The sequence below is a fragment of the Idiotropiscis lumnitzeri genome, chromosome 3 (assembly GCF_059441095.1).
Source record: "Idiotropiscis lumnitzeri isolate Australia: NSW breed Sydney's pygmy pipehorse chromosome 3, RoL_Ilum_1.0, whole genome shotgun sequence".
NCBI lineage: Eukaryota > Metazoa > Chordata > Actinopteri > Syngnathiformes > Syngnathidae > Idiotropiscis > Idiotropiscis lumnitzeri.
The window spans coordinates 29,849,617-29,871,179 of NC_142393.1; the positions used below are offsets into that span (position 1 = coordinate 29,849,617).

Sequence of the window (21,563 nt, forward strand, 5' to 3'; positions counted from 1 at the left end):
ATAATAATAGCACGGATGGTTGTCCGTCTCTGTGTGCCCTGCAATTGGCTGGCAACCAGTTCAGGGTGTCCCCCGCCTACTGCCCAAAGATAGCTGGGATAGGCTCCAGCACCCCCCGTGACCCTAGTGAGGAGAAGCGGTACAGAAGATGGATGGATGGATGGATAATAATAATAATAATAATAGAATTTAGTGAATCTAGTGGGCCACTAATAGAATGCAACAACCTAAATTCGGAGTGTGTGTATTTTGCAGCACACACAGTACGATGCTTCAGAGACCACGCTTTGCAATCTTACCATCAATTTCTTGAGCAGAGGTGCAAGCAAAATGTCATGACAACTTCTAGTAACCCTCAAGTGACGAATTAAATGCATTTTATTTGTTACTCGTCGTAGTCATTGATTCAGCTAATATGTGATCGGGGATTGTCTCCTTTGGGTCTCCATAGCAGAAAGGTGGTGGCGAGACATGTACCACCCATGTAAAATAATTACCGATTACTAGACTTACGATTATGTAAAAAATAAATAAATGTATTTTGATTGACCTTTTTTTTAATCATTCTGAAATTAATAGTGATTTTTTTAAAAGAATGAACTATGAAAAATCAAGACATTCTACACACTGTCCATGTAACACACGCACACACACACGCACACGCCTAGACACGCAAGCCAAGAACAAACACTTCATTTGTAGCATGAAATGATTAATTGTTAAAGCTTAGCTTATACAATGTGAATTATGTATTTCATATTTCTTACTGACTTTGTTAATGTTGATGACTGTCAGCCAGTTCTAATTTTAAAAACAATGCACTTTCCAAATCCTTTTGGATTGATATTTTGCACTTTCTTAAAATTGCGTAGTTTTGACTGAACTCATTGTAATATCATTATCATATCATAGTCCAGCTATCTGTAATGAATATCAAGATATGAAATTTTGTCCTCATTGCCCAGCCCTACTCATGCCATCAGTGTTTTTCATCGTAGAGCTCATCTATTATGAGACATTGAACAACAGGGGAAACAGCAAGTACAGAGTTTTAAAAACAATACTGGAAAATTTGTCATAAGAAAATATTTCATTTCTCTCCAGCCAGACTCCAGCATGAGACTAATTCTCAGGTCACGATTTATTGATTTTTGCATGTGCACGTAGAACACATTTTCTCAAGAAAGTCATTTTTGGGGATGAGGAAAAATCCATATCTTATTAGAGACTCAATACTCTGCTTATGACTTTGTGACCCCTTGCAATGTCGAGATATTATTTTCCAAAGGTGTTTCTGGTATTTTAGAATTGTTACTGCGCTGCAATATTGGGAGCATAGTTAGAGTCTAAAAGACATGAAGGTGCACTCTGCACATTACTGTAGCACATTATCGGATGCACAAAGGCTTGTTCTACAGCTTTTATGTTTCCAGTATGTTTCAGTGACAACAAGATGCTGCTTTGGAATGCCCATCACAGAGGGAATTAACATATTGCATCTCTTAAAAAGAACTCATCATTTTGTGCAAAAATCATGTTTACAAATGTGGTTGAAATCCTTTCTTGATTTCACCATCACAACTATTGTGTTGCATTGATCTTTTTATCATGCGCTGCCAAGAAAGGTCAACTCATCTGCCATGTTCGATTTCAAACACAGAATTGTTGCATATCGTACTTGTCCCACCAGGGATTAACGTGTCTCTGTCAATCAAGCCTTCTTGTCTTTACTTTACCTAAGGCCTAAATTTCTCTGACCTTTGATTGGGCTCTCTGCTCTGCTTCAGGACAATACGTGAGCATTTGGGGGAGCAGGAGGTCTCCATCTCACTTACCATCGATTCTCTGGAGGAGAGCGACCTGGGAAACTACACTTGCTACGTGGAAAATGGCAACGGACGACGACAGGCAAACATTCAGATCGTCAAGAAAGGTAGCGCCTTTTGAGTACAGCTCATCCAGATGATGGATTTCAAGGCCAAAATTTAGCTTTAGCGGTGGCAAATACCTCAGGCATTCACCTTCACAACACAGTGAATGTCTTGCACTAATGAATTTTGACTGGTCGGTTCTGGGGTCGGGGAGGGACAAGCAGGACTGGATTATCGATTGCATTTGTTCATTTGCAGAGGAGAAAGAAGAGGCACTTTTAGAGAAAGTAGAGCAAGTCTTAAGACACAGTGCCAGATAAGTCGCTCCACTGATTGGCAATGACCTCCTCTTGTGATGCTCGATTCCACCTTTGATCATATTTCATTTCTGACTCCTCTTTAAATCATTCTCCTCCTTTTCAAAGCAGACATTGCACTTTGACTGGGTGTGTTCTTCTTTCACTTTATGCTAGACAGTACTTTTATGTCAATGTTTTTATATTAAAGTGCAACCTTTAGTTGGACTTATCTGAATAATTGTACATAAAAAAGTCTAAAAAATATACTTTTAAATCCAAACCGAGCAGTGTTTCCACCACTGCATCCTGAATAACGTCGCACAAGTCTCTTTATCTTTCATTTCAATGAAGAATGGATTTAAATGAAGCACCATTTCATTATGATAAGTGACTCACACAAGAGAATAATTTTACCCTTATTAGTATATCAATCTAAAATAGCTTAGCATTCCCTCCAACATCGATATTCATATTGTGTTTGTTCAAAAATAAAAATTTCAACTGAATGTGTACTATATCAAGATCAGTGTGAAGGTTGTGTCCAGGGAAGCTAAATTGATTTGTCTCTGTGCATTTGCCCTCTCAGCTGAACTCATGTACACAGTGGAACTGGCCGGCGGGCTGGGGGCCATCCTGATGCTGCTCATCTGCCTGGTGACACTGTACAAGTGTTACAGGATTGAGATCATGCTCTTCTACAGGACACACTTTGGCAGTGAGGATTTAGATGGAGGTAAGAGAATTTTTTTTTTTTAACGCTACTTCTAAAGCACGTGCATCTGTGTCCTCCATGTATCCAAACTATGTCTCAATGCAAACTTGGTTGTTGTTGTTGTTCTCCAGAGTGAATAGATTAGGAGAGTCATTCAGCTTCAGCACACTTTCCTCAATGCCAACATCGATTTGATGAGGCCACAGCCAAGTTTAATGTGTTTTTTGCCCTTTGCTCCCATCTTGAGATACATTTTTTCAGCTCAGACAGTTTTCACACTTGGAGGAGGCAATAAACAAAGTCAGACATTGAGCAGCAACACCATGCGGAGGTTTGACAACGGTAATGTTGCTGTAAAAATCAGTTTGTGTCCAACCACAGGCCTAAAGAGAAAGTTGTGTCTATTGCAGTTGCTAACAGTTTATCTGATTACAGCCTGAATCCTCACTTTGACCTGCTCCAGTCTTTTAGTTTCTGACCATCAAACACATGCAGGACACTTTAGCCAAAAGAGCCCACAGTGTTTTATACAAATTTGGCAAAAAGGATTCAATTTCAATTACAGCTGAAACTAGTCCTCAAGAAATGTGGTACCTCGGTTAAAAAAATGCTTGAGGCATATTTTTTTCTGCCTCGAGTACCTGGGTGGGTGCACTGTCAGATAGAAGAAGTCAAACTAACCATGGCAACAATTGTTCATGTTATGGATGACAGTAACACACCGCCAATGCGTTGAGAAGGCCAATTTCCAAATAAACTTTAGTTTAATAATACGGTATATGGACATCAATGCCATGGAATGCTTTTATTTTGAAGTTTTTCCAGGAAGCGTGTTACAGCATAACGGCTGACTTGACTCATCTTCCAGACTGTCTTTGAGGCGTTTATACTACTTCGGTTACGAACAAGTTCCGTTTCTACAAATTTCCGCGTAAATAGGAATTAATACTTTAATACCTTCCAAATCTCAAGATAAATATCCATTGCAGAGGTTGTGGGTTCGATTCCGGCTGCGTCCTTCCTATGTGGAGTTTGCATGCTCTCCACGTGCCTGCGCGGGTTTCCTCCGGGTATTCTGGTTTCCTCCCACATTCCAAAAACATGCATGGCAGGTTGATTGGACACTCTAAATTTCCCCTAGGTGAGAGCATGGATCGTTGTTCGTCTATGTATGCCCTGCGTTTGACTGGCAAGCAGTTCAGGATGTACCACGCCTACGGCCCAAAGATAGCTTGGATAGGCTCGAGCACCCCCCCGCGACCCTTGTGAGGAGAAACGGTACAGATAATGGATGGGTGGATGTTGATTACTGTATGCAAAAATAAAAAATGTTTATTATTACCTGGAATTGTTTTGGTTTGTTTCCTGTATTTACAATTGTTCTTTAGCTAAGCAAAAATAATATATTAAATCCAAATACCTGATTATTCATAGGATATCGGAATACCAAAATATTTGATAGCTGTAGCCTTGATACAACCAATGACAAAACAAATGAGAAAATCAACACGTTCCCCTTACTTCATTGGTTGTGTATGCCTTCAGAGTTAAGTGTGTTCAGTGTCCATCCAACTTAATGGAGCCTGGAGACATGGCACATATTACGCCTCTGCCTCAGCTGACGCTCACCACTACAAGTTCAGGAGTTCACTTCGCAACCGCCGGCTCTCCGCACGCTCACATATACAGCACCCCCACACCCTCGAACCTCTCCGTCTCTAATGCAGCGAGTGCCAGTATTGCATGTATATAATTCCTCAGCGTCAACTCCTGAGGATGCACAGCTGTTATTTTGAAGATACTGGAGACTGACTTATACAGGAGCAATGCTATATCTCTTTAATTCTTAATCTGTAAAGCTAGTTTATAGTGAAGTGCAGCAGTTAGTTAATAGTCTTCAGTGAGCAATGGGGAACCCTCAATGTCTGAAATATTCAAAGTTCTAATGTTTAATTCATCTCAAACAGATCTGGGCAAAGTACGGCCTGGGGGCCCACATCCGGCCCACCCACCATCTCTAGCCAGCCCTCACAGTGACCATGAAGTCGAAGTAAAGTGTAAAATATTGGTGCTTTCACTTCTGAAATTGTGTTCTTTATATGTGCACGTGTGGACGCTCGTGCAAACGAGGTAGCGAGAAAGTGCTACCTATGATTTGTGTCTGAAGAGCTGACTTTTCATTCACTACTATTGACACAGATCAGGAGCAACTGGGGGTTCAACATTTTGCTCAAGGACACTTCGACATGGTTGGGAGATGACCACTCTACAACTTTTCTTTTTCATTTATATTTTATTGCCTCTCACATTTTTTACAGTATACAAAGTGTAACAAAATCACCCATACAGTACATTAGCGATCAGCAACCATTTGTCCGTTATTTCCTTTAATCGCACAGGCCTTTAGATTTGTACACTGTACTTAAGACAATGATGATGAGAGTATTCAACAAGATCAAAATAGCAAATAGAAAAACTAGTATATTCCATTGAAGCTCTCCAGCCAGTTTCACAGTGCTGTGAAGACATGACGCCGTTCTTCAGCTCCACTTAGTTATGTGAGTCAGCCTTTTCCCCGCTCAAAGATTATGCAGTCTGAATACTGTTTCACCTTGACTGATGATCAATTGGAAGTGTGCTTGAGGCTGACTATCCGGAGCTTATTTGTTCATAATGCAATACATCGTTATTGTTAGCCTATTGGCATAATTGCCAAAGTCATTTGAAATATCTTGGGGGAAAAGAAAGCAACCAAAAAAAAACACAAGTCAACAAACAATAAGAGTCCAGTGATGCAAGCAGAGATTTATGACTAAAGGCCCTGACCGGTTTGAATGTGCATATGCTCCCACAGATAGCAAAGACTATGACGCCTACCTGTCCTACACAAAAGTGGACCCCGACCAGTGGAGCCAGGAGACTCGAGAGGAGGAGCGCTTTGCCCTGGAGATCCTGCCTGACGTTCTGGAGAAGCATTATGGGTATAAACTCTTCATTCCAGACAGGGACTTGATCCCCACAGGAAGTAAGCTCTCCTTCCGTCACGATGTGTCACATGTCGTGTGGCTTGGTGGTGCCGTGGTGTTTTCTTTTGCTACTGTGCTGTAGCAAAAGCAGCCCAGCAAATTGTTTTGTCCGACTTGAGCTCAAATGGATAGAGACCATGGAGGGCTCCTGGTTTCAACGGGGTTCAAATATACACTTCATTGTTTATTTGAAAAGTTGCAAAAACAAATGTCTAAGAGATGTGAGGTGATGTATTGTTTTTGTTATCGCATTAGGCTTTGAAGGGCCGTTTTTACCAAGGGATTTGCCTGAACTCCAAATAGTCTGACTGTCAGGATGTTGTTCAGGTTCCATTTGTTAAAAATGCAAAGAAAAAAATGTTTTGGCATAGCAAAGCAAGTAGCTTAAAGCTACACCTCGACTGATCCCGTCCATGGTCCCGATCCAGTTCTTACTCACTGCATGCTGCGCAGTACACACGCTCTTGGTGCATGTGCATGTTTTGAAACATTTCTCTGGAAGACCCCCCATCAGGCCACGCCCAACCCAGAGGGATTCCCCTGCCAAAACCTCCATTACCCGCTTCTCTCTGATGGACTCATGACGATGACTTGGATGGCATCATCTTTATACTTGCACCCACCTGCACCATCACTAATTGTGCTTGTCTCAGGAATCCTTCCAAGGTCAGAAATGCTGACTCTAGATTTGTCCTCAATGTGAGGTGGCCCTAATATGGGGGAAGTGGTGTATAAATGCAAGGAGTTTGCTAACTTTCTGTTGTGTAGCAGTGGATTCAATCCAATTAGAAAAATTGGCTCCTACTTTTTCCAGAAGCTATCCTGTATTTTTTTTTCTAGAAAATTCCCTCAATGCAGTATGATAGGAAACAGTTTTTCTATTAAACAGGTCTTTGACACCCTCTTGTGGCATCTTGGCACTAAACAATGAGATTGAAGTGATCCATCTCAACTGAGGCTTTGTAATTCAGGAGCGAATTTAAATTTAGCAGAGGAATCCGAGGAGATTATGAGAGAATCATCTCTGTATTTACGCGCTCTTTGGGTCTTCACCAAAAACATCTGGAAGCCATTTGTTTTGAAATAATTATGTTGTTGGGTGGCTTTGAATAGATATGAAACTGTTTTGGGGATAAAACTTTGTGATAGGATTTCAACTCCAATTAGTCACGATTTGCGGAAGGGCTTTGTTCTTTCGCCCCACAAATAATGAAGAATTACTCAAGTCAGCTCAACTGTATTGGAGAGCACCTTAAAAACAGCTGCAGCTGTTAACAAGCACTTCACAGAACATAGTAGATCAATCTTAACAGCAACACAAACATAACAAAACAACAAGTCCTTTTCCGACACACACAATTTGTTGCTTGAAACATTTATCCAAGGAGCAATTCGAAGTCTGCTTTCACTAGATGATCAGAAGCATCACTCACATCTGCGACAAGCCAAGTTTTCATCATTTGACTTTTCAAACGCCGACTCCTCTCCACCTCTGTTCCGGGCTCCTTATCCTCAGAATTACTGGAATTACAGGATCCTTGAGATAAACGTTTATGCCATCGTGTTTTCAGTACTTGACACTCCTCTGCTTTTCTATGCTACACATCCCATATTGAATCAAAATAGACTGATCGGCACTGCCTGATGGCATGCCGTTGGTTGCGGGCAGTTTGCGCCATAACTCGGCCCGACATTGACAGAGTTGCTTGTGCTGACCGCAATTTTATCCGTTATCTTTTCAATTTTGAATATTTATGTTTAGGTTTCACCAGTGATCATTTCCAGGATGACACCAGACTACTTAGAGGTACTTTTGTTTTTCTCTTTGTCTCGACACAGGACGAGCAAGTATGTTGGATGTGCACAATAACAAGAAATCCAACTTTTTTTTGGACTCAAACTATTTCCACTTGGACTCCCCACTGTCACCCCTCGGTCTGTTTAACACTTAAAACTTCAAGCGTACGAACTTAGTGTACCTCATTTTGTGAGGTGTTAGTTAACACTGCAATTTAAGGTTTCTTTATAATAAAACTGCTAAATGTCAGACAGTAAATGATGTAATGGGGACATAACAATCAGTACTGACTGACCATACTCATTTTTGGTGCAACAGGCACCACACAAATAAAGGTTTGCATACGTTTGCAATAAAAGGCATGTTTTGCTTCACGTTTATTAGTGCTGTTTCACTCAATTGCTTCCAACAAATAATCTAAAGGTTAAACTTATAGGAGATGCAAGTGATCTCACCAGTCACAAACACTAATCAAGTAGAAATCCAGATATTAATATTTAAAAAGACTTTAATAGAAGTATATAATCCATCTTTTACTTAAAAGGCATAAAATTAATGATTTCAAAATGATTTCAAAACTTTTAACAGTATATCAATAAAAGTAGTTCAATGAGGAAAAATACAATTGAAGCGGAAGCCAACTCAAACACTTTTTTTCAACACGTTCTATGTTGATGATCTGATAATATAAACACTTTTAATTAATCTCGCATTTGTGGAATAATGCACAACCCCACTTGCCCCCAAAAACATTTTAAAAGGCCACAGTAATTAGAATGTAATATTAAAAAGGCTATTTGATTTAAACGCATAAACGGCCAAAAGTAATTATTTTTATTTTCAAATAGTGTATATCGAACATCTCGCAATAGTGAATCACAGTCTGTTGTTTGCCAGCAAAGCATGAAGCATGACGTGTCTCGCTAAGTATCCAGCCATAGCAAATATAGTGCACGTACGATTAGCTAACACTACTGCAATACTATAAATTACGTATAGCAATAAATTAAACTCAGAACATTTAGGTGAAGTCCAATTACGCCTCAACAACACAAATACATTTTCAGTTTACATCAATATGCTTTTTCAAGTTTGATGGCAAGATTTTGAAAACCATTAGCTATAGGTGTCAAATCCAGGTCCAGAAAGTAAAGACCTTGCCACAGTTTGTCTTTAGCAGGTAACCGAGCTCCCTGGAGTAGAAGCACCCGCGGCCAAAGCCAAACTATGGCAGGGTTTTACTTTCTGCACTTGAGTTTGCAAATTTTGCACCGCATTCAAATTCGTTGTTTTAGAATAACGCCTTCAAGTTTAACCAGGGATGTGCAATGATTGGCTGGATTTTCTGGCTACCAACCTGCTTAATGCTGCTGCTACCCGACTGGGGCACGGACATCTTCCCAGCAAAGCTATATGTCTGCAATCATTTGAGTATGGCGAGTTTGCATTGGTTTGTTGATTTGCATCTTGCACGGGTACATTGCGTCATGTACAAAGCAATGGATTGTCCGAATGGTACATTTTTAGACTCATCCAACCACAATCAAAGTCACTCACTCTACCCTGGCGCGATTTACCCGGATTTTGTTTCGAACAATGACAAACTGCAATAAACACAATCCAAAATTAAATCGAATGAAATTAGTATTTGTTTAAGGAGTAAAAAGCACAGATATTTGTGTAAAAATGGAAGTAGACAGAAAATTATCTCCTCCAGTAAAATATAAATCTAGTATTTTTACCATATTCTGACATTTGGAGGTTAAACCTTTGAGGAAAAATGATAATGAAAAGGGATAATCTGTTGCGCGCTGCATGACTTGCCCTATGATCTGTGTCAGTTAAGTTCCAGGACTAGTTTCACAAAAGACATATTTTAAACTTAAACTACGTGTTTTCATTTTCAATGTGGGCCAGATCAACCAGACATCTACAAAGAGATCTGTGACATTTTATTTTATTCAGTGCTCGAGAAAAGGCAAGTGCTTTTGCAGGTCAACTCGGCACTGCATCACCATGACAATGTGCCTGCTCACGTTGCGCTGAGCATCTGACAGAAAATCTCTGTGCTGGAGCAACCTCATTGCTCACCAGACCTGGACTTGTAAGACCTTTTTTTCCTCTTTCGCAACCTCAAGGAGGTGATTAAGGCTTTGGAAATATGAATACCTTCAAGATGGCCACGACGGTGGAGTCTGCAGAGGATCTTGGAAGAATCTCTCCAGGAGTGCATAAACGAGAAATGTCAGACTCCAGCGAGGGGGGAGGTGTTAGTTTGAAGTGTGTAGTTGGTAGTTTGGATTTGAAATCTGTCTTTTGTGACACTAATCCAGTGCTTCTCAAATATTAATAGCTTTTATCCTTTTTAATGGTTTCATGCCATTTTCCGTCATGTTTGTAAATATCACTGTACATTGTGAAGAAATTGTGAATTTTTGCACCGAAGCTGAAATTAAAAAAAAAAAAAAATCAACATCGCAATATCACGAGTTAGTAAAAGGCAACACTTTCGACCATGGAGCTGCAAGGCCCAGAAAAACGACGCACGTTTGTTGATATGCTCAAAGTGCAGTTGAAGATGAAACTGAATGACAAATACTGAGATTGGCTCGGAGCTGGAACTACAAACATATTGATTTTTTTATCAAACACAAAAGACCCATTCCTGCCATTTGCTCAGCTTGGATTCCATTCTGTAAAGAAGTTTTGCGTTTCCTCTTTTTTAAAGTTGTGATAGCTTTTTGGTCCCCTGCTATCACCTAAAGGCTGACTCGGGCAACACCGGCAAAGAATCATCCCACAAAAGGCCTTTTTTCTCAAACAAAGCTTGTCGTATGCCATGAAGAAAGGAATGGATGTTGTCCTTTACTGTGTCATGTTTCTTTTCGCTGATCTGCTTAGTGGATGTCGTAGCTACAGATTTTATCACGTCTTGTGTACAAGACCAATGAAAAAAATCAGTTTAATGTTTCAAGATGGACCAAACTTTCCCTGCATTATGTCCCGGTCGGCTTGCTAGGGTTAGATTTTTGAGCCCCTCAACCCTGTGCTAGGTTTGGATGTGTAATTTTGTGTAAGAGTCCTCTCAAACAGGGTGAACGACGGGATTTTATGCATGTCCCCAAAAGCAATTAAGGCTCTTTAAAAAAGAAATGACTCAAGCAAATAACATCTCCAAAGCAGCTCTCTGCTACAGAAAGTGACCGTGGTGTGTGTTTTTTTTTTCATGTTTGTAGCTTACATCGAGGATGTTGCACGCTGTGTGGATCAGAGCAAACGACTCATCATCGTCTTGACGCCCAGCTATGTGGTGCGGAGGGGGTGGAGCATCTTTGAGCTGGAGACGCGTCTGCGCAATATGCTGGTGACAGGAGAGATCAAGGTCATCCTCATCGAATGCGCCGAGCTGCGCGGAATTATGAACTACCAGGAGGTGGAGGCCCTCAAACACACCATTAAAACATTGACAGTCATCAAATGGCGCGGCGCGGCTAGCAACAAGCTGGACTCCAAGTTCTGGAAGCAGCTCATCTACGAGATGCCCTTCAAGCGCACCGAGCCCCTGAGTATCTCCCACGAGCAAGTGCTGGATGTGAGCGAGCAAGGGCCCTTTGGCGAGCTCCAGGCGGTATCAGCGATGTCCATGGCGGCCGCCACCTCCACCGCCATGGCGACAGCGCACCCGGACTTGCGCTCCAACTTCCATAACACGTACCATACCCAGGTGAGGCAGAAACACTACTACCGCAGTTATGACTATGAGCTGCCAGCGAGGGGCACTCTCCCGCATCTGTCCTCCGGCCGAAACCAGCACACATACTGCAACATCCCCATGACACTCCTGAATGGACAGCGGCCGCAGTCCAAGTCGCCGCGGCAGCAGAGTTTAGAGGAAGGCCACGGCAACAACGCCATGCTGCCGCTTCTGCCCCGAGAGACCAGCATATCCAGCGTCATCTGGTGACACACACCCCTCACCGCAACATTGGACGTACTAATCCAGGAGACAGGGTTGGATTGGTTTTGCAATCCGGGTATCAGTCGTTCTTTTCCATTTTCAGTTGGCTATAGAAATACAAAGAAAAACAAAAAAACAAATTGTTTGGTTGTTTGTTTTTTTCTCCTGACATACAAAATGAGAACATGCCAGATATTTCACAATCCAATTTTCGGCCCAAATCCGATTGACAAAGCAAGTGACACTGAAGAAGGAAGACAAGACATTTGTTTTCACCGCTGTCTTTGTCTATCGGATCACACACACATTGTTTTCAACTCATTCATGTCCTTATGAACACCGCAGATGGACAAGTAGAATTGGGGCAAATCATTTCATCAGTGCCATTGTTTTCATTCTTCCCACCATTGTGCGATGATACACCAAGCAATGTTTGTGTATTATATTCACAGATATTTGCAAACTTGTTCTGACTGCAGCAAAAGCAATTCTTCCAGACCAGGCATGAAGCAGAATACAAACCTTCCAAACATGTTTGTCCGAGATACAATATGACTGTTGGATCATTTAATGCAGGTGTGGGTAAACTACGGCCCGGGGGCCACATGTGGCCCGTTAAATGTTTTAATTTGGCCCGCCAAACTTAAAAGAAATTAACTGAATAAACCTTGTTAATGTTATATTTTCTAAATACTCTGGTGTGTCAAACACAGATATTTTGTTGTAATGCTTATGGTCATTTTAATTTAAAATTAAATGTATTTTTTTTTATCTTTGATGAGGTTACGTTACCAAAACATTCCATCCATCTGCTACTGGTCTGGCCCCTCTGTCAAATTTTAGAACCCATTGTGGCCCACCATCAAATGGTTTGCCCACCCTCGTGGGCGTGGCCCAGACTGATTACGGAGCAGATCGCAGTTATATTGGCTTTTCTAATGCTCGTTGCCAAACTTCCAGATTACGAAAACATGACCAATGAAATAAACTCAAACTCTATTGCAACCGCGGCCCCTTTTTTAAAGGCCATATTTTTATCTCAGTGTTGAATTGGCAAAAAAATCTGGCACTTTGTTTTTTTGTTTTTTTTTAATTGCCAACAGAAAGTGGAAAGAACGATTGATGCATGGATTGTTTTGTCGCATTAAACAACAAATGGAAAAGAAAAAAAAAGGGCATCTGTCACGTAACTTAAACCTACACCGGCTAACATAGCTGGCAAAATGCTGGAATACAGGGTCATGTATATAGTGTTTGGAATTCTTTGTAGCATTTCTTTTTACTGATGACATGTCATCTTTTGGGACTTTTTTGTGTTTCTTTGTTTGCCTTTCTGAAGCGAGTGAAATGGATCACATACATTAGGTGGGTGTATCGATAATGGGTTGGGGGGGCCTCCGGGAGCAAAGGCTCAGCCGCTCCAACCACTGTAAAGGACACAAATCTCAGGAGTCACAAATCCCAATAATGGATGGCAAATGGTACCTGAGAAATACGGTGCTATCGGCTTACATTGCTGTTTTCTTTGAGATAACACAGACTTATTTACCCTAACAAATGATGATTATCACCGAAAATTTGAATTGTGTAGTATTTTATGAAAAGAGTCTATTTTTGTAAAAGTGTGTGACAGAAGGACTGTAAGAGCAGAGCTGAGTTTTGTAATCCAGAGGGCATCACTCAACCCCTCTGATGGATAATTCACTTGTATGTCTTGCATTGGAAAGAGTATGTTAGCGTCGGGAAGTCCTAGGCCACCTTATGTCGCGTTGTTTTAGCAGCCAGTTTACCTCAGAACACTGCAGATCTCTGCCAGGGCCGGAAAAATTATCAGTCATGGAGGTTTTTACAATTCTTGAGGGCAATCGAGACGCTAGATTGACTCAAAACACTGAAAATAGAATGCTGTTTCTGCACTTCTGTCTCACCAAAATTTGACTTTTTCTTCCTTTTCTCCAGCAAACTTACTTATGTTTTGTGTTAACAAGATCTGTCCGACTATTTACTGATTTACGATGTTTCGAAATGACTGTTAAGGAAAACAGGTCATTAAAACAACAGAACTAGTGAGGGCCTAAAACTTTTGCACAATATGTATGGTCGTCACAAAAAGGCAAGTTGTGACAGCGCCTTGATGCAACAATGTCGTTGGCGATGTGGAGACGGAGGAAAGGAGAAGATACATCATTACCCAAAGCATTTGCTTCACGCGGTTCCTCCAGTCGGACCAGGGCTAAGTCATCATTCTCTCTGCAATCCGAGCAACGTTCCATTTCGCCAGCAGGACAGATGTCAGTTATACAGTCGTGCAAACATTAGGGCTTTGGCCTCTGAACTCAGGATGATGTCGTGTGTTCTCTGTATACGTTTTCAGTGTGAAAATTGGAAATGCATTTGTGTTATGACTGCTAACTTTTCTTCATTGTTTGTCTCAACCCATGAGCATAAATGAAACTAAAAGACTCCAGTACAGAAGGTGTCGCCATATCAAATAAAGAAATACACCTACAGGATGCGATAATGGGACAAAATATTCAGTTCTTTCCCCCTCTGGCAGATATTACAAGTTCCACTCTCAGTAGGCGTTTTATATACTTTAGAAATGCATTTGTAGAAATGGATTGATGGGTTGAGGTCAAGGTTCAAGTTCTTCCACACTAAACTCATCCACGCTGCTTGATGCACCGGGGCAGACATGCTGGAATCCAAGGGCCTTCCTCTAATTGGTTCCACAAAGTTGAAAGCGCAGAATGATTAAAAATATCTTGGTAATATTAATAATTAAGAATGAAAAGTTCCATCATCCGACCCCTGACTGACCGTAACGGTAAGGATGTCAAACTAAACGAATAAAACTCAGTTAAATCCATTTTACGGTGCATAATTTTGATGCTTTATCTCAAGGCACCTTGAAATCAAAGTTGTGATATTTGAGAGGATTGAAGCATGAAAACAGAAGAAAGTCAACATTCAATTGGATGACCACAAATGTTTCCTTCACTCGCAGGTTTGCGGTGTCACTGGCGTGTCAACCAACCAAAATGCTCACTGACTTATTACACCAGTAAATTGCAACCTTCAGCAGTCTTGACTTGTTTTGTTGAGATACAAGTGTTCCCGAAAGCCCCCATGTTTTTGTTTTCAAGAGGAACATGTTTGATGCCAGAACTAACAGGGCATGAGCAGAAGAGTGTGTTTGTGACCCCGCAATGTAAAAATACAAAGATGAAGACAATCGAGCCATAATAATCCCATAAGGGCATCACAAAGCAGTCGGCGTTCAGGAGGAGTTTGCGCCAGTATATGTTGTAAGTGGACACCCATTTTTATATTACGGTGAATATTTGTGGTAATAGCTGTGATGAAGATGAGTAACAAATATATAGCACAGAATTAATTGCAGGCACTTTCACTACAGCGGAGAGCCAATGGTCTCTTCTGTTTCTGGGTTATTTTCTATCATGTATCTGTAATGTACATGAAAAGAGGTAATGCTATAAATAAAACACACTTGAAGTCACACAGTCTGCGTCATGTCTTTGATACTCTAGTCTAGTTGGTGCATGGGGAGTAATAATAGTGACCCTTCCACGTCTTGCAACGTCTGCCATGCTTGTGCTGTCTCACACAAAACAGTCAGTGGTTTCATGCCTTAATGTGGATCCTGTTTAGAGGTTTTGTTGTGCCTCAGAACCTTATTGTGTACCTTGGTATAGGCTGGGCATTAACGCATCCTTTATCCGGGGAGAGGCGTCTGATAAAATAGAGGCCACACAATGTGAGGAAAAGATTCAACACTCAGACGACCTGCGACCCTTGTGAGGATACGGAGGATAGTTACTAATTTCCGTAACGCGTTACAAATTCGGGACCACAAAACACATTCAATCTCATCATTTAAACTGGAGTATTACGTCATTCACAAGTTAAGATATTTACTAGTTAAGATTACCCACTTCATCGCTCTTCCATACATTTCGTTTGATTTTACACAATTATCAAGATCTCACATGGTTGAAAAGTTATTCTTTGTAACATCAATCACAGTCATCAGTGTCATGGTTTCATAAAATGAAAAACATACTCAAAATACAAGTAGGAACAAATCTAAGTAAAAAGCAGTGAATAATTTGCTACGAAAAAAGAGTCATTGTGCTTTTTAGACATGATTTTAATGAATTTAGTGCCATCAACTGCAGTAGGAAAAACTGGTCATTCCGATTGGCTGTTAGCAATCAAAATGCAAATCTGTCTGCTTCAAAGCCTATTTTCTTTTCTATCTATCCATTTGTTTTGTTTGACTAATTAACAATTATACGGCACTATTATTTGTGTGTAAATTCATTTGAGTGTGTTGATAATTTCATTTTAGTTTTCAGTCTGGGATTATTTACTGGACAAAATATCAGTCACAATATTTAGATTAAAAAATAAATTGATACGAATATTAATCAAAGATCTCCCGCCATTGAGTGGAAACATTTAATATGACAGCCCACACTATAGCTAAATATCCTCATTACAAGTTAACAATACCAGCATGGTCCCAAATTTTTAATTTTCCTTTTAAAGAGTCGAAATCATTATTAAATGAATGAATAACCATTTAAAAAAAACTATCTTAAATTTAAGTAACTCTTTACTTTACAAAGACAGTAATATTGTCAAGAAACATTACTTTCACATGCAAGTAACTAGTATGGATGCAAGCAACAAGCAGCAGTGCATGAGGAATCATGCCGTGTCGTATCCCCATGGCTCAAAGTTGTTGTCTCATCAAACTTTCTTTCTCCCAATCGCATCCAGGGCTGCGTCTGCCCCTTCAGCCTTTTTTCCCCTCACAGGTGCCTTAATGTTTTTCTTCCTAATCACCTCGCACGTAGCCTCGCCATCGTCACAGATAACCTCAGAGCACAGTTTGGAAGTGAAGCCAAGATAGATTTGAGTGAATCATCTTACTGTTCTTTGTACTAGATGTTGTTTGCGAAAGAATCATCACAGCTGTCCTACAGAAATCAATGTCTCCTTTAGCAAGTATTGTTCAGTTTTACAGCAAGGTAACAGTGCAGAAGCAACCACGTCTTGGTAAGATGCCATTATCGAAGGTCTGAGGATTTGCCATTCTCAGGCAGACAATTAGACCTTTGGGGAAACAAGTGGTTGCTATACAATAATGAATGTAATAATTAGTAAGAGGATTATGAATGTTTGACATCTATTTAATGATAAGCATAATCTGCTTGTTGACAGAAAAACAGCAGAGTAAATAGATTATTGTCTTCTTACATTAAAATGTGACAAAAAAAAAAAAAAGACCATGAGTCTAAAGCTAAGGCTCAGCTAGCAGGCTAATCTAGCATGCTAGTCACGATGACGCAGCTGCAGAAACGTGGAGGTCTTCCACTGAAAGACAAAAATTATATACTGGCGCTAACAGTGTCCATTTCATGTGCACGCAGCATTACGGTCTTCAACTTTTTGTCAGCTAATAAAAATTTAAACGCAACCAAGCTTTGACCCCCTGTCGCCAAATGAAAATCATGACGAGAACCGACATTGACCTTCAGTAGCTAAACGGGTCATGAAGAGAGCCACACAAGTGACTAGTCACGTGGTCATGTGCGTCGTCTCTTGGCTCCTCCGGGGCTGGCAGGGTTGGACGACGACAGAAGCTTCTCGGCGCCACGACTTCTCTTCCTCTTTTCTGCTTCCTTCCCACCTGCCCCTCCTCCTGTAGCTGCAGCATCAACACCACCCTTCTCCTTGTCACGGCTGCTGCTCGTCCGCTCTGACATCTTGAGTGACGAGTTACTTCCTGAAAGAAGGAGGTGATGCAAGATTACCTGTATAAGCAAGGGGTGTGTTGCTTCAGCAATCTTGTACCTTCTTCATGGATGGCGGGCTGCTCTCGCTCCAGCTCCAGCTCCTCTTTGGGCTCCTCCTCCAAGCACAGCTTGCCTGAAAAGAAAGTAGTAATTTGATCGATTGATACACAAAATGTTGCAAAGACACAATTAACAAAACACCAGTTTAGCCAATCAGCTCACACCTTCCTTCACTTCCTGGATGATCTCATCAGGCAGAAAGAAACTCTTTTCAGAGTTTGGAAATGGCAAGATCTCCGACTCATGCTGCACACACAAACACACAAGTGTGCAATAATTATATAAACAAAAGTAGTCAACTGCATAAATTTGGATCCCACAACAGAAAAAATAGATCAATATTTAGTAGATGATGCATAAAATGCTTAAAAATGTAACTTAAAAGTAACTTAAACTTGAGTAACTGAGTTACTTGACAAAGACAGTAATATTGTAAAGAAATTGACTTACTTACGTAATTTCACGTGCAAGTAACATGTAATATATTACATTTTCGAAGTAACTTGCCCAACACTGCTTAGTGAAGAAACAGGCAAGACATGTCAGAAGCTGTACTTAAGATTCTCATTCCCTCATTCTCTTTTAGGTCACCCTTGGAAACGCTAATCTCTTTTTTTGTTTTCAGAGGTTTAAGCGGGCCTAATAGAGATGACCACATACATTTTGGGGCCGGTTGGTCCCATTATTTTGACATTATTAGCGATGCCTTTTCAATTACTTTGAATGGACAAATTGTGATCAGACCCTTCTGTGACTCGCACCAAGACATGGAGGGAGGAGAGGAGGCGTGGCTATGATGCCTTTATTTTTAGGGGGAGGTTTTCAAACTGTTACTTATTCAGTTATTTCTCCTAAACAAATACATAAAATGGAAAATGCAAGCTAGATTAATACATACATTAATACATAAATAGAGCTTGCTATTGTAAGATGATCCCTTTAAGTTGTGTGTTTGCACATCCTCACCAGTGCCTGCATGTCATACATGCTTCCCAGATGATCCCAGATGACCGAAGAGGAGATCTGGCGGCCGATGTTCTGACTAAATTTATCTCGAATGCAGATCATGTGAAAGTGACGGTTCACTCCTGCGCATGCACACAAACGCAAACCTTGATGATGCAAACTCAACAATATTTAAAAACGTTTGGAACATGTCACTGGAACTACACGTCCCATAATCCTGTGCGAACATCTTTTACTGCGTGCCTGCATTGTACTTGTTACTTCGAAAGATGAATCTGCTGGAATTATAGTTACTCTACATTGACATACAATATCTAATGTGTTACAAAATACAAACAAATTATATCTCTTATTGAAAGCTTGTTCAACACAATATAAACAATATTCCTAAAACAATAAAGTCTCTCATGCCCCAAATTCCAGTTTATTTGAGCAAGTCAGCGTTGAGTCGCGATCACTCAACTGTTGTTGTAGTGACACAGGTTGGCCAAACAAGAGCAGCAGCGTTATTTTTTTATCATTTTATTAAAGTAACATAACAAAATAGGCCCAATAGAGAACGTAGTCGGTTTTTTGAAAGACGAAAGATAAAACTGACTAAAGTCAACAACAAATGGAAGGAAATCCAATGGCTTTGAAGCTATATGACTTTTAGATTTAGACAGAATAAAACATTCTCAATCTCCTCTTAACACGTAATTTATTATTTTGAATAATAAAGAGGAACATTTCAATTCTGTTTTATCTGATGGAGCATTTCGTCTCACCGACAGGCTTGTGTCCGATCATGGCGTGGAAGAGGCAGACCTCCACCTCGTGGCTCCACACCACCGACTCCTCGCCGGGTACCAAGGACGCGTCCGGGGGCTTTTCGTCGGCTTGGTTAGGTGTCACGTCGGCCTCCCCCATCGTCGTGATGACAACAACAGAGACAAGACCCGGCTAATTTGCTCGCTCGGATGTTTTGTTTGCTGTCAGCCGGAAGTACGAGCTTCATCGTCTTCTTCGCTTACTAATTTCTTTGGATGGTTGGCAAACAACTTTTGGTGCGTCACCGCCACCTTCTGAAATGGAGTGTGGAATTTTTTTTTCATTGCCTTGCCTCGTTGTCTTCCTTCCTTATTCTTGCATCCTTGTTTCCTTACTTCCGAGTTTCTTTGCTTTCTTCCTTGTTTCGTAGCTTCTTTCTTTACTTGTTCCTTTGTTTCCTTCCTTTTTTCTGTAAATTGATTTTAATATTTCAAAATTAAAGCTAAAACATACCAGTTCCCCAGTTTTTCTCCTCTTTTTTACTTATTTCTAAGGACAGATTCAAACCGTTCCAATTTTATACTTTTCAATCTAGTCCTACCATACACCCACCCCCCAATTCCAACATAACATTTGAGAAAAGTTTTTATTTTAATTTTAATTTTTTGACCGATTCAAACTAATTCATCTTCAACTATTCATTTAAGATCATTGTATATGATTGCATGTCATTCAGTGTTATTTCACATCATTCAACATCATTCCACAACTTTTCAGTCAGCCTCTAAACTTTCACACGCAATTTATCCAGACATTGCATTGTCAATCCATAACATTTATGCAATGTTATGTAAATTTCTAATACGATGAGCTTTCCATTTAAAACAGACTTCATTTCCTCCATCTGGCTGCCAGGATGGCCGAGTGGTCTAAGGCGCCGCGTTCAGGACCCAGTCTCCCCAGGAGGCCTGGGTTCGAATCTCGAATTTTGGCTGCCAGGATGGCCGAGTGGTCTAAGGCGCCGCGTTCAGGACCCAGTCTCCCCAGGAGACCTGGGTTCGAATCTCGAATTTCCCCATTGTGGGACTAATAAAGGGAATATTATTATTATTATTATTATTATTATCTGTTCCTCAATTCCTCCAATCCACTTGGGCTGATTCTGATTGGCTGTTTACTGTCCAATCGTAACTCAGAGGCGGGGCGAAAAAAACAGAATAGAAAGGCACGGCGCCAAGCCACTGTATCCAGCTCCGCCTGGGGGGTCATGAGGCATTCCTAACTTAGATGGGAGACATAGGCTGTGTCCAAATTGACAGGGCGGCTCCTCCGAAGGCCCCATTTCTGAACGCATAACATCACTTCAGGTGCAACGCAACCGCATGAGATGTCCTAATTCATTTATTCTGTAAAAATCCACCACGGCTTTTGCGGTCCACAGAGGCTACATGATGAAGAACCTTTAAACGCGAAGACTTATTTTGAGCTTTGTTTGAAAAAAAAATGTAAATAAAAAAGCCTGGGAATATGGAAATCTGCAGGAATGGGACCACGTCTATGCGGAGGTCCACTAAAGTGAAAAATGTAATTTATTTATTGCTTGTGAGCGCGCAGGATAATGGTGGAGCTTGATGACTAAGCAATCTTGTGCGTGATTTTTTCCATCATTAAAAATTCCCAAATGTGTTAACGAACACACGTCACGAGAAATTACCGAGCACCAGAAGTTAAGGCAACACAAATAATTGAGTCGTTTGAGATGTCAAATTTCTGCTTCTTTATGCATTGACAAACACCAAAAACATTATCATGCAGTCCTCAAACAAAGTGAACTGCACATGAGCAAGGTAAGTATTCAGACATGAGTTTTTTTTTCCCATCCTAAACATCAAGTTAGAAAAGGTAAATCAAGCAAAGGAATCAACAACGGAGCGTGAACCATTTAAAACTTGAAAATCCAGCATGAGAGCAAGATTTGAGAGCAAATGTAACGTGTTCCAAACAATAAGCACTTATCAAAATCCCCAAAACTAATCGGTACACAAAGCACACACAGAAAAAAAATAATCAGTGAAATGAGGTTTTATCATGAACTACCCCGAGAACTCCCCCCTATCTTATCTTAATAAACCTAAAAAGAACAACAATCCTAAAAAACAAAGAGAAAAAGATGCATGATGACATTCAACCCTGATGTCAACATTTAGTTGCAGGAGCGCAGATGAGGGCGTGTAGCTCATATAATAAGGTTTCAAAATCAAGAATTCATCCGTCCATCATGTACCTGAGCTGCTTGTC

At 40.6% G+C, this 21,563-nt stretch overlaps 2 protein-coding genes across 4 annotated transcripts in view; one reads left to right on the forward strand and one right to left on the reverse strand.

Annotated features, from left to right (window-relative positions):
- The window catches only part of LOC148340758 (interleukin-1 receptor accessory protein-like 1-B), a 163,026-nt gene extending 147,842 nt beyond the window's left edge, over positions 1 to 15,184 (forward strand). The window contains exons 9-13 of one of the 2 annotated variants that reach the window (XM_088289170.1): positions 1,788 to 1,933; positions 2,757 to 2,903; positions 5,737 to 5,907; positions 7,671 to 7,715; positions 10,943 to 15,184. In XM_088289170.1, the coding sequence (XP_088145296.1) occupies positions 1,788 to 1,933; positions 2,757 to 2,903; positions 5,737 to 5,907; positions 7,671 to 7,715; positions 10,943 to 11,670 (1,237 nt within the window). In that variant the 3' untranslated portion in view covers positions 11,671 to 15,184. The remainder of the gene's footprint in view (positions 1 to 1,787; positions 1,934 to 2,756; positions 2,904 to 5,736; positions 5,908 to 7,670; positions 7,716 to 10,942) is intronic. The other variant, XM_088289171.1, reaches the window with a different exon arrangement.
- Positions 15,185 to 16,290: 1,106 nt separating this feature from the next.
- mrgbp (MRG/MORF4L binding protein) lies at positions 16,291 to 19,528 on the reverse strand. 2 transcript variants are annotated; one of them, XM_088292271.1, is made up of 6 exons: positions 19,283 to 19,527; positions 18,516 to 18,637; positions 17,714 to 17,795; positions 17,548 to 17,622; positions 16,596 to 17,479; positions 16,291 to 16,548 (listed from the first exon to the last, which is right to left on the reverse strand). In XM_088292271.1, exons 1-5 carry the CDS (start codon positions 19,422 to 19,424, stop codon positions 17,280 to 17,282), a joined length of 621 nt encoding a protein of 206 aa, XP_088148397.1. In that variant the 5' UTR covers positions 19,425 to 19,527; the 3' UTR covers positions 16,291 to 16,548; positions 16,596 to 17,279. The 2 variants fall into 2 exon arrangements, with proteins under 2 accessions (XP_088148397.1, XP_088148396.1); XM_088292270.1 differs by having other exon boundaries at positions 16,291 to 17,479; positions 17,712 to 17,795; positions 19,283 to 19,528.
- Positions 19,529 to 21,563: the final 2,035 nt, after the last annotated feature.